This window comes from Fukomys damarensis, unplaced genomic scaffold (genome assembly GCF_012274545.1).
Source record: "Fukomys damarensis isolate Sample0158 unplaced genomic scaffold, DMR_v1.0_HiC HiC_scaffold_16, whole genome shotgun sequence".
NCBI classification, from domain to species: Eukaryota; Metazoa; Chordata; class Mammalia; order Rodentia; family Bathyergidae; genus Fukomys; species Fukomys damarensis.
The window spans coordinates 22,128,912-22,144,637 of record NW_022900928.1 but is presented as its reverse complement, the minus strand read 5'-3'; the positions used below and the strand labels follow the sequence as shown (position 1 = coordinate 22,144,637).

Sequence of the window (15,726 nt, the reverse complement as noted above, 5' to 3'; positions counted from 1 at the left end):
ACATTATGAAGCAAAACTAAGGGCCAGGGATTTAGCTCAGTGGTACCACCACCTGCCTCACAAGCACAAGGACCCAAGTTCAATCCCTGGTACAAAAAAAAAAATCTCCCCCCTCCAAAAGAAGTAAAACTAATGTCTACTGAAAGAAGAAGAATCATTCTCACATTTGAGATCTATCTATCTATCTATCTATCTATCTATCTATCTATCTATCTATCTATGTGTTTGAGATCTATATCTATTTAGATATATAGGTATAGATATATGCATATATATATATATATATATATATTCATTGGGGTGAAACTCAGTAGCTGAAATGGCTTTTAGAAAGCTAAGTAAAGAGAATATAAGACAGCAGGGTTTTAGATCTATTACTACCCTCTGCAAAAATTTCTCTCTGCCATTGCAGATTTATAGTCTTTTTCTTATTGATTCAACTGGTATTTCAATATTTATGTGGCCAAGTATTTCAACACATTTATATTACTGTGTAATGTAAACTTTGGACAGCATAAAACTCCTACTAATTCTGACATGGAGACATGCACATTAAAAGAGAATAAAATCCATTGAAAATCATTTTGTCACTTTCTCTTCATTGAGCCAAATTTGACTCTTCATTTGTCAGATAGAAAATCTTGTTATCCCTCCAACTGCATAACTCTCCTGACTGCCTCATTTCAACTCTCATGCTTTTGAGGCAGTGTTAGTTTCCTTAATCTTATTGATCTGCAATATGGATATAGGAAAGTGGGTCAGTAACCCTTATGTATGTCTTTATAATCTTAATAATCATGTTCTTCCTTGCTAGATATTTTTCCTGGGAAAAATGATCTGAGATTTCATAATCTCTGTATTGCTTATTTACATTCCTATGCTCTGTTAAAGTAATATACATTTCAGTGATGGAGCTGCTATCATCAAAGCTAAAAGAGATATTAGCTGACTTCACAAGATTTCTCTTTCTTTTAATAACTGCATAGTATTCTATTTTGTGAACATCATAATTCATTTAAACAATCTTTTACTATTGAAAACCATACAATAAAAAATACAATAAAGAACAGCTTTATGTGTATGCTTTTTTGTAGTTTTGCAAGGGTATCTGACAGATAGAAAATTAAAACCTGGATTTCCTGGGCAAAAGTTAATACAATATTGGCAAATTCCCTTCCAATGTGATTGTACCCTTTTAAACTGTCATCAGCAATTTGAATGTGCTTCTTTTTTCATAGCCTAATCAGTAATATTTGTCATGAAACATTTGGAATTTTACTTATTTAATATGTTTTTGACATCAAGCAAAATTTAATTTGAATGAAATGCATTTTGAAGAATAAGGCAGTTGTACAGATGTACATGAATAAATGAGATTTTTTTTCAACTTGCTGAGTTCATAGCTCAAATAATTAGCAGAGATGATATATTGGTATTCTATTTTTACTTATTGAAAGGTTCTTTGCACCTTTACTTTTCGTAAATGCACCTCATCTTTCAAAGTCGTGCTGTGATGCCTCAGGCAATATAAAATGCTCTCTCCTGTATGTAATCATTTCAAGTTGAATATTATGTAACTGAAACTTTACACATGCTTTTGTGTATTTCTTTCTACATGTTTGTCTTCCACCAAAGCCCCTGTAACTCTTTGGAAATGAGAACTACAGAAATGTTTCTGTTTCAGTGTGACATAGGCACACCTTAAAACCTTGTGTGATGGAAAGCTCTGCATTAAGAATATTATAACGAAGTATGGTTAAGGGTAGGGTTAGACTCAAAATATATGGAACTTCAAAATCAGACCATTACCGCAAACAGGTTAGTGCCTGTTATAATTTAGAACAAGCACGTCTTCCAAATGTCTCATATGTTCAAAGATGGAACTTTCAGAAGGTGATTAGATCATGGGGATGCTATGCTCATACATGGTTATCTACTGATGAGTTCATAGCTAAATGTGCTGTTAAGAGTTGAAGCCTTGTTGGAAAAGGTGGGGAACTGTGGAACTGACCTGGAAGAGTGTATCTCCCTCCCCAGCTCCTTCCTTTTCTCTCAGCTTCCTGGCTGCCATGGGATGAACAGCTGTCTTCTCCCATGCCTACTATCATGGACTGAGACTATAAGGCAAAATAAATCTCTTTCCTTTTTAGTTGCAGATGTCCCTGCAATGAAAAAAAAAGACTAAGATAGAAACTGATACCAGGAATTGGGTTGTTACCATGATTCTGCCTAACCATATGATTCAGAAGCCTTTGGAAGTAGTTTGCAGGAGGTTTTAAAGGTTTGGAAATGCTGGCTTGTGATCCTCCGGTCTCAGCCAGTGGATTAGCTGAGATTACAGGTGTTCACCAACATGCCTGGACCGTGAGTAATTTGAATCAAACACAAATATTTCAACACATCTCTTGAGAATATGTATTAATCATCAAAAACAATAGTTTAACACATTAGTATAAATAAATGTTTTTATTGAATCTGCGATTTCAGGCATCACAATGGACTCAGAACTGCACATCATTTTGATAGTTCTTTTTTTATCCCACTTACATAGAAGCCCCCTTTGAGGATTGCTGAGACTGAGAAAGTGTTTCATAACTATGTATTTAAAAATCACCCAAAAGATTATTTCCAACCTTGGTGTTTGCTCTTCATAATAACCCCATTAAGTTATTGTCTAAGTACCTCATGCTCATACTTTATGTCCTGAGAAAGAGGAAAAAGCAGTCCTACTTTTACAGCTATATTATTTTAATTGTTCTGCAGTTGTAATTTCACATTTTTATATGATTCTTTAATATTTTTCCATTATTAACTTTATATTCTGTGATGCAAAGGACATTTACTAATAAATCCCTAATACCTGCTACATTCTAGGCATCCAATAAATATTTTTGAGTGAATGACAAATATTCAAATGGATTTCATACATTTGTTCTTTAGTCATTGAAACCCAGTTACGCTTGATCTTCCTACACTGCCAGAGTGAGACTTTGGCACAGGAAGAGAATGGGAAAAAAATGACAGGGAGACATCCAGTAGCTGTGTCTACTCTCACATTATCTCTGGTTGCAATCCCTGTTAAGCAAAGGATGTAAAAGGGTGTAGCATATGTATTAGACAAAGAAAAGGATGACCAAGGGAAGCAATAAACAGCTTTTCTTTTTCACACATAGATCCATTGCCATTATCATTCGTGCTGAGAATATGAAGTGTTTCTGCAGAACAAAATGTAAGATGAACCTGCCACCTCGAAACAGAATATTTCAAGTTATGTAAATGGAGTGAGATAAAAAGTCAGTATATTAAAATGCCCTGTGGAAATTTTAAAGCACATATGCACAAGCACCTTGCTAGATATCAAAGAATAATGAACAAGTAAGCTATCATTACTGCTTTCAGTAAGAAATGTGCAACCAAACATGTTTCAAAAACATTGTGAGAAATTTTCAGATACCCAACTGAGCCTTTCAGTGAGCCTCTCATCCTCTGGAGAATATTTTATCCCAAGCACTGACTATACCTTACTCTCTCCACTTCAATTCCTATTCCAGAAGGGCTAAAACGTTAAGACTGTTGGTCTCTTTCTTTTCCTTATTTTAACCCAGAGTTAACAACCTCCCCAACCATTCGTGCTCTTTATTAACATTCTGCCCTTAGTTTAGACTGAGAACTAGCCCAGTGACAATCAAAAATATTAGGAAATGTGAAAAAATGTTGGCATGCTCTCCTAGTTTCTCTAGGTTACGCACCTTGGAGGGTAGACAGACCACTGACTTTTATCCCTTTGCAATTATAGCCTTATAACAAGAAAAGTTATAGCTGAAATAATGACCTTCCTCTCATCATAGGATTGCAGAGCCCTAGCGAATTTTTGTACTCCTGAGAATTCCCCAAAATCCATGCCTGCCAGAAAGAGCATCTCTGATGACACCTGAGGCAGAGGAAGCATTGAGGGAATTACTCTCCAACAATTAAACATCAGGGATTGAAATAGTCCTGAAACCCAGGCTGAAATCCTCCAGAGTAGCTGACCCAGGCTTAACCCACGGCATCTCTGCAGGGCTGATGCTACACAGCTCAAAGCTTTTTTTTTACAGTGATTGACCCAGTTACAGCCTAGGATTTACCTGGTGTGACTGACCCAGCTCTGAGATGAAACTTCTCGTAGAATGTAACAAAATCACAAGGTAGAATCCACCAGGGATGTAGACCAAGACAAGCACAGATAAGACTATCTCTGGAATGATGGTACAGATACACCCCAGGGCTTCTCCGGAATGACTCACACAAAGCCATAAATTAAGTGTCTCCTGGAATCACTTATTCAGAAATGGGCCAAGGCTGCTCTAGAGTGAGTGACTGACATAGTCCAGGATTTTTCTGAAATTTATACAGACAGATGTCATTTACAAATAGGTGAGTAAATGATGAGCAGTTGGAACGCAGAATTAAAGTGTAAAGAGAATCATTCACCGCTAAAACTGTGCCTGAGATCTCATGCAATGGCTATGGAGTTTTATGAGACTTGACAAATCAGGGAACCTGGCAAGGGATAGAAACTAATAAGAATATATGTACTGTGCTTTAGAATGCTCAGTGTGATTGTACCCTGTCATATCACTGGGCATTACTATAATTGCTGATTTACAATTTGAACACCCATATTCAGGAAATGTTATGTCGGTAAGTGTATCACAGCTACAAAAAATCAATAGTAATAATGACAGGAATTTTAAACTTATGGCACCATATTACTTGCCCTCATAACTGTGCTATTGAAAACCATCACTTATGTGATAGTTTCGCAAAGTTGTCTTAAGTATTATATCTACTTCTCCCTTATTGAAAATAAAACACAAAATCTTCAAAGTGTTATCCCTGAGAGGTAACATTCTGGACAGAGAGCTGCACTTGACCAGGAAACTTCAATTAAGTTTCCCCATAACTTTCCCTTCACCTATGATTTCTCTCCTCTCCTCTCCTCTCCTCTCCTCTCCTCTCTTCGCTTCTCCCCTTCCCTTCCCTCCTCTTTCAACTCCTGCACACTTCTGTCATCTCTTTCCATCCTCTCTCTCTCTCTCTCTCTCTCTCTCATAACTACAATTACAATCACAATTATCAAAAGTTGTGTACTGTGCAAAACTAAAGAAAAACAGTACCTGATAATGCTGCATTGATAACATCCCTAGAAAGCTAACTACACTCATATAATTATAGGAAGGCCAATTCTTCAAAATCTTCCCATAACTTCCTCTTTTAATAGGGGGGAAAACATGGAAAATTAAAAACAGAAAAAAGTGATGAAAGAAAAACAGACCATATGAAAGACAAAGAAGAGTAAACCATATGAAAGGAAAAACTATGAAGGGAAATTTAAAGAGGGATCTAGACGGGGATCAACACAAATGAAGGAACAGAATTACAACTGTCGGAAGGAAGCAGTTGCAAAATACTAAGTCAAGTTTCACATTGTTTTTCTTGCAGCTCTGGGACCTTAGAACAATGTATGGGGGTTATTTTAGAACACAGAAGAGAAAAGTCAGGAAAGTAAAACTCTGAGCCCCTATCCCTCTCTGAAGTCCATTTTCTATAAAATTTGGTTTGAAAAGAAAGGGAGGAGGTATCCCTGTTTTGAAAGTAAGAAACAAACAAACAGACAGACAAAAAACTACTGCTTGTCTTATGTAAGTTCTCTCAAATTTATTAACTGATTATATACCAATACTCTTTGAAAACTTCTAGATTTGGAGCCCAAGAATATTTTTCTTCATAGTCTTTTGTCATATTTTGGTTAATGTCTAATTAAAGTCACCTTGTTTTGTGTCCATAGGAAATTCTCAAATTAGGTTATGCTTAGACCTTTCCTTTGGTTTCAGTGGTTACAGCATAGATTTTGGCTATATTTTATTGGATTGCTTTATATTTAGCCTTTGCTAGGAAGTTTGATTTATAGTATTTCTGACATTATAGAAACTGTGTAATATCAAAACTAATACTATGACAGTAAGAATTAAAATTATATAGTTTTATATTTCTACATTTATTTCTCTTTCTTACCAGAAAATAATTTAAAGCATTATAAAAATGGATTTTTTACAAAAACATAAAAATAGTGATTATTTTACTCCATCATTGATTCATTAAAAATTCATAATATAGAACTTTATTAAGATAAAAGAAATATGAATTAGTGAGTCTACAAAAGTTTATAGATACCAGGTAATGTAATATGGATTTAGTCTGTGATTCCATGGAGTACTGTAAAATGGGACACAATTGTAAAATAATTGTGAAACAAAGTCATTGTTATAATAAGACTGCTTTTAGATGCTATGATTAATTATGTCCACTGGGTGTGAGGATGACCAAAGAGGACCCTACCAGAAAGATGATGTTAGATCTCAGGTTAGTAAATGAGTGTTGACATGGTTTATCTGAATTTCACTAATGTATCTGATGAATTCTTTCATGAGATTTTGTTACTACATTAAAAAGATATGTTCCAGATGACAGTATTAACTGCATTTTATATAGTATAACTCTATAGAGTATAAATATATCTTATACCCACTCACGTCTTAAATTATTTATGGTCACTGGTGGAAAAAATAGACAGTTTGGCCCTCAAAATATAGATTTAAAAATTGGCAGCAACCTGTTTTGGGTGTGGCTTAAGTGACCATTTTGCTTCACTACTAGAAGAAAGTGAATATCCGCGGCATTCTGAGTGATGCAAAGAAGTCATGTTAAGTCTTTTTAAATGTTTTTCTCTGAACAAAGCAAAAAATTCAACCAGAAACATGTACCTTAAAGACAAAAATCCAACCTAGTGCCTAAAAAAAAAAAAAAGAAAAGAAAAAGTAAAGAAAAGAAAACCACTCTACAGTCTGACTTGACTTGTCTGTAGGCTCAACTAAAGATCTAGTCGTGTCATTAGAATACTGTAAAAATAATAAAATTTTAAACGACATTAAATACTGAATACTTGGTGTTAAGCACTCTGCCTGATGCAAATGATACCCTAAATCAATGTGTCCTCATGACGTTAATGACTTTATTTATATAAATGGATGAACACCTACACAATTATAAAAGTCCTCTAGTAGATGTTTGCACAAAATGTTATGAAAAAGTAAAAGAAATAATTCCTTAATTCTATCATGGGAGGGCAAGGAAATTTCACAAAAAGAGTGATGTTTAACCTGAGATTTACAAATTGAGTAATTATTGTTCATTGTGGGGAAAGATTTCCAAGAGAAAAATCCAGAAAAACCCATATGCACAAATGCAAAAATGGGCAAGAGAACATGTTATGTGCAGGAAAAGAAAGTAAGGAACATTAGGTTGGTAGGGGAATTGAAGCTGGAAAAATAAGCAAAGACCAGAGAAAAAGACCTATTCAAGAGGTTTGCTTTTCATCTCAGGTGCAGTAGAGAGTCACTGAAAGACATTAAGCATGTAAGTGATTTAATCAGAGTTGCTGTCAGATCACATACAAGCAGAGGATAGTTTAAATAGCATGAACTAGAAGCAGGTTACTATACTGCTCCAGGCCATAGAAAATTAAAGCCAAGATCTAAAAGCAGTGGGAGAAGAAATGACAGAGATGACACTGAATCAATGTTTAGCATTGAAAAATAATCAACTTGGGGGATACATTAAAGGATTATATCCCAGCTCTTGATTTGTACTTCTGGGTGATGCCATTGACTGAAATAGGGTGGATGTAAGGAGGATATTTAGGGTGGCCAAAGATGATGATTAAAATTAATGTCATATCTTTCTTTAAATCTGTGTTAATTGTGTGATATTCTTTTGTATTTGTGTCTAAATGCCTGATGAACAGGGCTTACTATAACTACCTTATGTTTATACAGATATTTTCTTAATTACTTCCTACATCTTCATTATCCATTAATTCTTTCAATGGTAATTTACTGGGCATCTACTTTTATAGACATTGGGCTAAAAATTCAAGTAACATTATTTTGCTCTCAAGGAGCAAAACATCCAGAATACCAGACAGAAATATATTAATGATTGTTCTAAATTTAAAACTATTGGGCTAGGGATTTACTCAGTGGTTCCGCTGCCTGCCTCGTAAGCGCAAGGTCCAGAGTTCAATCCCCAGTACCAAAAAACAAACAAACAAAAATTTAAACTATTGAAATGGTATTCCAGTCTTTAGTACTAAAATTTTCTGCCCATCTTTAGAAATTGTCTTGCTCTTCCTTTGTTCTACTGCTCTGTGTTAAATACTGTAGTTTGTAACCATCCTGATTGTAAACTCAGACTAATATTTGTTATGGAAAACTGGATGAAAATCTCAACTAATGATTAAGCCTATTATTTGGAGTCACAAAACCTAGAATACATATCCTTCTGTCAGTGCTGGCTAGTTTCTTACCCTTGAAAAACTGCTCAATTTCTCTGTGCTTCAGATTCCTCGCCTCTAAAATCCATCTAATATAGTACCTGCATCTTCAAGTTGTGAAAACTGAATGGAGTGATACAGGTTGGGGATTTAGCTCAGTGGTTCTGCTGCCTGCCTCACAAGTGCAAGGACCTGAGTTTGAGCCCCAGTACCAAATAAATAAATAAATAAATAAATAAATGGAATGATACATGGAAAACATAACAGTATGTCCTTTTAAAATATTTCTTTTTTGTCTTTACCTCCCTCCTTCTTTCAACCCCTCCATCTCTTGCATCTGCCCAAATATCATCTTGATGAGGCTTTTCTAAGACTCTCTACATTCCTAATGCCTAATTCTTTCACCGCTTTATTATTTCTCACTTCTCTTTTCATCATATAACATAACTATATATTCTACTAATGTAATTTCTTTATAATGTCTTTCATAGAAAAAATTATTTTTTGTCTTAGTGTTGAGTAATAGGGGCTGCAGGAAATCGGGGCAATCAATTGGATAAGAAGTAGATTTTAAGCTTCCTGAGCATTTATAATATGCCAGACAGCATACTGAGCATTTTATATTTATTTATTATCTAAATTTATCATTATCAGAAAGAATTCTATGGTCTCACTTTTGAAAGTTAGGTATTGTTGTGATGATAAAAGCTTCTGGTTTTTATCAGATTTTTGTATTATTAGTTGTGCCTACACATTTGGGTTGGACTTTATTAACATGTAAAATGTGAGAATGAAATTTATTTTTTCTCTATCTTTGAGTTTATTGGTACAATTTAGGTATACAGTACAGTTACATTCATCCTGGGGATCTTGCACCTTTACACGACAGGTCTTGGTTCTCATTTTTCCCCATACCCCTGCCCTCCCTTCACCCCCTCCTCTCCTTCCTATTTACAAATACTTTATTTCCATTTTTTCATTTTCTCATATTTTTTCCCTTATTACCTTTCCCCTACCCTACCCACTTCCCATACACCTTTAGCCCTTTTTCTTCATATTTCACATTGTCAATCATTAGGATCTTATGTACCATTATAGTTTTTCACACCAGAGAAACTATTCGGTATTTATACATGTGTGACTTATTTATTTCTCTTAGGAGTATATCCTCAATGTGTATCCATTTTCCTATGAATGATTCTAATTTCTCATTCTTTATGGCTGAGCAGTATTCCATTTTATAGTAAAACCACATCTTCTTTATCCAGTCTCCAAATGATGGACAAATGGTCTGTTTCCAAGTTTTAGCTATTACAAACTGTGCCACTATAAACATAGGTGTGCATATATCACTGTGATATGGAGAATCAAATTTCTTGAGTCAGCACACATTAACCAGGAGAGGCCAATGAAACAGTTTATATTTAACATAGCTAGACTCTGTTCATGGTGCTTCCACTCTCTTGAGTCTGTTACCTTTGATCCCATACAGACACATGGGAAGTATTTGGCCCTGAGATGATATAAAGCCCTTTCTATGTTATGTGTCTTACTCTCTACACTGCAGTTTTTCTGAGTGTAGAAACTGTGCTTCCTGTGATACAGTGAACACTTCCTGAGTAGGAGCTTCTTGAGATTATTCAGGTCTTCTCCTCAGGTATTATTTGGAAATTTTTGGTTTTATTTTTTCCTTCCCACCCTTTGTTTCACAGAAGATACTCTGCCTGACCTCAACATGTTTCATTATGCATCCAGTCCCACCTACTAAGGAACACTTGACCTGGCTTTCTTAATGCCACTGATTATTAAAGGGAGCTAGAAAGGACCAGAAAATGAAGCTGTGACTTTGGCTATCCTGTATAGAACAAAGCTGGGATGTGTATAGATCCACTGAAGTTCAGACTGAAAGAAAACGGAAGTCTTCTAAACTATGTGAACCCAATGACCAATTTTCTTTTTTATGTTCTGGATAAGAAAGGTGTTTGATCTTCGGCAGCCATAATAAACAGATAGAGAAAGAAGCTACAGATTTTCTTTCTTAGGTATAGAGACATAAATGACACATGGGGACTGGTACTTTTGTGGAATTTTAATGCCCAATAAAATCTTGGGCAGAAGAATGATGTGGGAAAACTGGACAACTGTCAATGAATTTGTTCTTATGAGCTTCTCAACACTGTCCTCTGAGCTACGGGCTCTACTGTTTCTCCTATTTTTGATCATTTACTTGGTTACACTAATGGGCAATGTCCTCATCATCCTGGTCACTACAGCTGATTCTGTTCTGCAAAGTCCTATGTACTTCTTTCTCAGAAACTTATCCTTCCTGGAGATAGGTTTCAATTTGGTCATTGTGCCCAAGATGCTGGAGACCCTGATCATTCAATACACAACTATCTCCTTCCTTGGCTGTGCCACTCAGATGTATTTCTTCTTCTTCTTCGGGGCTGCTGAGTGCTGCCTCCTAGCCACAATGGCATATGACCGCTATGTGGCCATCTGTGACCCCTTGCACTACCCAGTTATCATGGGCTTCAGGTCCTGTGTCCAAATGGCAGCTGCATCTTGGTTCTCAGGGTTTCCAGTGGCCACTGTGCAAACCATATGGATTTTCAGTTTCCCTTTTTGCAGCCCCAAGAGGGTGAACCACTTCTTCTGTGACAGCCCCCCTGTCATTGCACTGGTCTGTGCCGATACCTCTTTGTTTGAACTGGAGGCTCTGACAGCAACTGTCCTATTTATTCTATTCCCATTCTTGCTGATCCTGGGCTCCTATGTCCGCATCCTCTCCACTATCTTCAGAATGCCCTCAGCTGAGGGGAAACACAAGGCCTTCTCCACCTGCTCCTCCCACCTTCTTGTTGTTTCCCTCTTCTACAGCACAGCCATCCTCACATATTTCCGACCCCGCTCTAGCACCTCTCCTGAGAACAAGAAACTGCTGTCACTGTCTTACACAGTGGTGACTCCCATGCTGAACCCCGTCATCTACAGTTTAAGGAATAATGAAGTGAAGGCTGCCCTAAGGCGGGTCATCCACCGAACTACAGGCCTTCAGAAGCTGTGACTGACTTAGATGGAAACTGAAGGGGTTAAAATGCAAGGACAAAGAAAAGAAAATTGAATTTCTCAAATGAATTTTTAATCTCTTTCTAGGAATATACAATATGCCTCCTGCAATTTCAGACTTTCCACTAGAATTCATTTCTGAATGAAAAAACATGAGTAATGAAAGCAGTAATATAGCAGTTTCTGTGTTCTGTGAGATTGTGCTACCAATATCTCTAAGGAAACTGCTAGTTTATATTATTTAGGCTCCTCTGAAAGTTGGAAAATCCACTAAAATCCACTCATTTTAACCTTGAAGCTCTTTATCAATTTCATTTTATAATCTTCTTCTTTACTTTCTTGTATTTATCCAAAAACCCTACCTCAATATTTGTTTATAAAGTAATCAAAACAATTGTACTAAAGATAATAAAAAAGAGTGTTTTTTTATCCTTTTACTTGTTTTTATATACAAATTTTGGGTTTGCACTCAAAATTTCGACAAAGTTTTATTCAGCAACATGTACATATCAGGCCCAGATTATGCCCTAGCAATACTGTGGTAAACAAAACAAATACCTTGCCTCATGGAATTTATACTCCAATAAGAAAGAAAATGAAAATATGCCTCAAATCTTCAAAGCTTATAAGTGAATACTGCCTATCCTGCTATCATTGACCTGTGCCTCGTCTGGAGAAAGACTACTCCACACTGACAATCGCCTCAATCTCCAATTTTCCACATGGGATATGAAAGTTTCTTGACAGAAAGGTGATAAGGAACTCTCTGGTCAATCATAAATAGAAAAGTTATAGAAATCTTCTGCAAACAACTCAAAGATTCTTTGATTCAACTTTTTTTCTATATTATTATGAGTAAATGAAATCAACGGCTCCATTGAAGCTTATATACTCTTTCACCAACATAACAGACTGATTTCTCCCGATGAACATAATACCATTCTCAGAAAATAACACCCTAGGGTACAGGCAGTATAACTTTGTGTAATTTCCAATAATTCATTGATAATTACAGAGTAAATAGTATTTATTGCATAAGTAAGTATGTTCTTTCCATCAACTCGATAAAATAGACCCTACCGGGTAAATGGATATTCAAATTCAGATAGGAACCTACAATGGACTATTGCTCAATAATAAAAAGAGACAATTAATAAACACAAGATGACTATACCCCAAAGCATCATGCTATGTAAAAGTCAGACTGAAAACTATACTCGTAGGATATATTTACATAAAATTTTAGAAAAAGGCAATATATAGCAACAGCACATCAAATGATTGCTAGAGAGTAGGAGGAAAAGGGATACACTGAGAGGGGGCACCATAGACTTTTCACAGTGAGGCAAATCTTTTATATCTTGCGTAGTGGTAGTTAATGTACTATTTACATGTGTTAAAGCTGAACCCCAATGTGAACACAATTTACCAAGAGAAACAGTTGGTTCCTGGTGGTATGTTGATTACACTGGACCTTTTCTATCACTCAGGATTCAGCATTTTGTCCTCATAGAAATAGAGTCAAAGTGTGCTCCTTTCTTAATGGTGAAATAAAATGTAGTAGACTCAAGTCCGCTGAATTTGTGTCACCTCTCAGTCCAATATCCAGAAACATTTGACTTGACAGAATTGCAAAATTGGCCTGCTAAAGTCTCAGTAACCACTCCAGCTAAGAGTCAACCTCTAAGCGATAGAAATGCTATCTTATAAAATGCAGTGTATGTTTTTTAAATAGTTTTCAATACCTGGTGCTGTCTCTACATTTTCTAGAATTCAAAGGTTGATAAATTTAGGGATATAGTTGGAGTGGCTCCTTAGACTATTGAGCAAATAACATTTTGCAGACTTTTCACTACCCATCTCTACCTTCTGGGGGAATGTAGATTAACTGACTAATTTAGGATTGCTAGTATCTCAAAAATGAATGCCTTCACCATGGTCCTGAGCCACTGAAAGTACTAACAAGTTAGAAACAGCTAGTGCTCACTGGTAATGTGGTCGTTTTATTACAGAACTCATAGGCAGACAGGTGAAATCACTGGATTGCCTGAAGTGATTGCTCTTATTTCTGAACATAAATTTGGTTATTGAAATTCACTGGTGGTAAAGAAGATTGAGTTGGGAATCCAGAGGATTCACTGGGATATCTTATCATACTTCCTTGATCAACTGCTTCAGTCAAAAGGAAACTGCAGAAGTCCGATAAAAAGGGATCATCAAGAACTCAAATTTTCAGGAAAAATGTCAAGACATGATTGGAGATCAACCCTAGCAAATATAGAATAAGGCAAAATAATAAATTAATGAAAAGTAGTAAAAGAAAAAGTTATAATTAACAATTTTGGTCTGGTAACCAGAATCAGAAACTATAGTAGGTATGTTTCCTAGTAATTATTTTCTTTTTTCACCCTTTCTCTTCCCAATTTCCTTATATAAATAATCCCAATGGAAGCTATTCTTTTAGGTATCAAGCAGTGTGACTTATCTGACATCACACTGCTACAATAGATTTGTTTCCCTATATTAAGAATGTGAATTAATCACTGGACAAAGAACAAGTAAATGCTGAGGGCCAAAGAGCAATCACTTTCTCCTCACCTCCAGCTTTCTTTCACTCATTCGTTCTCTGTCCTTTCTCACCTTGCTGTGATCTTCAGAATGTTTGTTGTCTTTTGTGGATTGTATGAAGAGGTTCCCTTGTACTCTGGCTTCTAATTGAAATGCAGTAGTGAAGATCAGAGGATAGTTGGAAATTAAGCTTGAAATATTTCTGGCTAGGGCTCATCTTCATCTAAACGACCCATAGCTCTTGTCTGGCGGACTTCGCAGATAGCTACCCTTTCTAGGTCTTCTTGGTCCTTCCGGCCTAGGTTTGATTATGGCTTCTCCCTCTTGCTAGCCCTGGGATGTGTCGTTATCTCTTACTGATTTAAAACAACGTATTCGCTCTTATGAAGCTATATCCTGATGGATAAGATCCTCATATTTCTAAAAGAAATATGATAAGGTCAGAAAGGCTCATACTCTGGCTCCTTGTACCTGTACTCTTCATTACTCATACATACAGGTACACATGCATGCACATATCCATAGCATCTCTCTCATGATAAGTGATTAATGTTTGTAGACTTTTTTTATTATTTCATGTTTTGAAAAAAATTCAGAAATTCTAAAGTACAAAGAACTTGAGTGGAATCTTAGATAGATGCATATATAATGTATGTATCACATATAAAAGATATATTTTACAAAGTTTATAAATTATGAGTGCTTCTCAAGTAGGAAGTCAGAACGGTCTGTGAGTCAGTGGGTGAGGTTAAGTCTGCCTAGGAAGTTGTTCATGACTACTTTTCTCAGTGCTCCCTTCACATCCTTATTTCTCAAGCTGTAAATTAAGGGATTAAGCACGGGGGTCACCACTGCATAGAAAACAGACACTAGTTTCTCCTGCTCTTTGGAAGATTTGGGTGTCATGTAGGTGATGATTGCTGACCCATAAAAGAGGATGACAACCATGAGGTGGGAGCTACAGGTAGAAAATGCCTTGAGTCTCCCTGCGGCTGACTTCATCTTGAGCACAGTCACTATGATGTAACCATAGGATACAAGAATTAGGGAAACAGGTATAAGAAGAATCACAACCCCCATGAGAAAAATGGCCATCTCTGAAGTGTGAGTATCTGTGGACGCCAGAATCAATAATGCAGGAGCCTCACAAAAGAAATGAGCAATACTGTTGCTGCCTCGGTAGGGCAGCCTTAGTGTGAAAGTGGTGTCCACCACAGATACTAAAATGGCACTGGCCCATGATCCTGTGGCCAGCTGAATACACACTCTCCAGGTCATGATGCCAGGGTAGTGCAAAGGGTTGCAGATTGCCACATACCGATCATAGGCCATCGCTGCCAAAAGGACACACTGTGTGCACCCGAAAATGAGGAAGAGGAAAAGCTGAGCTGCACAACGAGTGAATGAAATTGCCTTCCTTCTGGAAAGTAGGTGGACTAGGGCCTGAGGAACTATGTTTGTGGAGAAACAGAGGTCAGCCAGAGACAAGTTGCAGAGAAAAAAATACATGGGTGTATGAAGCCGGGAGTCAACCTGAACAAGGGACATGAGAAGAAGATTTCCAAGCACAGTGACCAGGTAGACACCCAGGAATAAGATGAATAACAGTTCTTGGGTATTTGGGTCATCAGAGATCCCCAGAAGAAGGAATTCTGCCACCTGTGTTTGATTTGTCTGTGTCATAGTTTGCCTTCCTTTTCAGCAAGAAGTCACAA

The 15,726-nt window shown here is 36.5% G+C and overlaps 2 protein-coding genes across 2 annotated transcripts; one reads left to right on the top strand and one right to left on the bottom strand.

The window, feature by feature from the left end:
* Positions 1-10,493: 10,493 nt before the first annotated feature.
* On the top strand, positions 10,494-11,441 carry LOC104856507 (olfactory receptor 10A4). Its single transcript, XM_010615938.1, has one exon. The coding sequence runs from the start codon at positions 10,494-10,496 to the stop codon at positions 11,439-11,441; it is 948 nt and encodes a 315-aa protein (XP_010614240.1).
* Positions 11,442-14,746: 3,305 nt separating this feature from the next.
* Positions 14,747-15,694, bottom strand: LOC104856509 (olfactory receptor 2D2). The gene has a single exon (XM_010615939.1). The coding sequence runs from the start codon at positions 15,692-15,694 to the stop codon at positions 14,747-14,749; it is 948 nt and encodes a 315-aa protein (XP_010614241.1).
* Between the last annotated feature and the right edge of the window lie 32 nt (positions 15,695-15,726).

Excerpts from the sequence above, each read along its gene's own strand:
- LOC104856507 (XM_010615938.1), top strand. The coding sequence starts at position 10,494 with ATGATGTGGGAAAACTGGACAACTGTCAATGAATTTGTTCTTATGAGC.
- LOC104856509 (XM_010615939.1), bottom strand. The coding sequence starts at position 15,694 with ATGACACAGACAAATCAAACACAGGTGGCAGAATTCCTTCTTCTGGGG.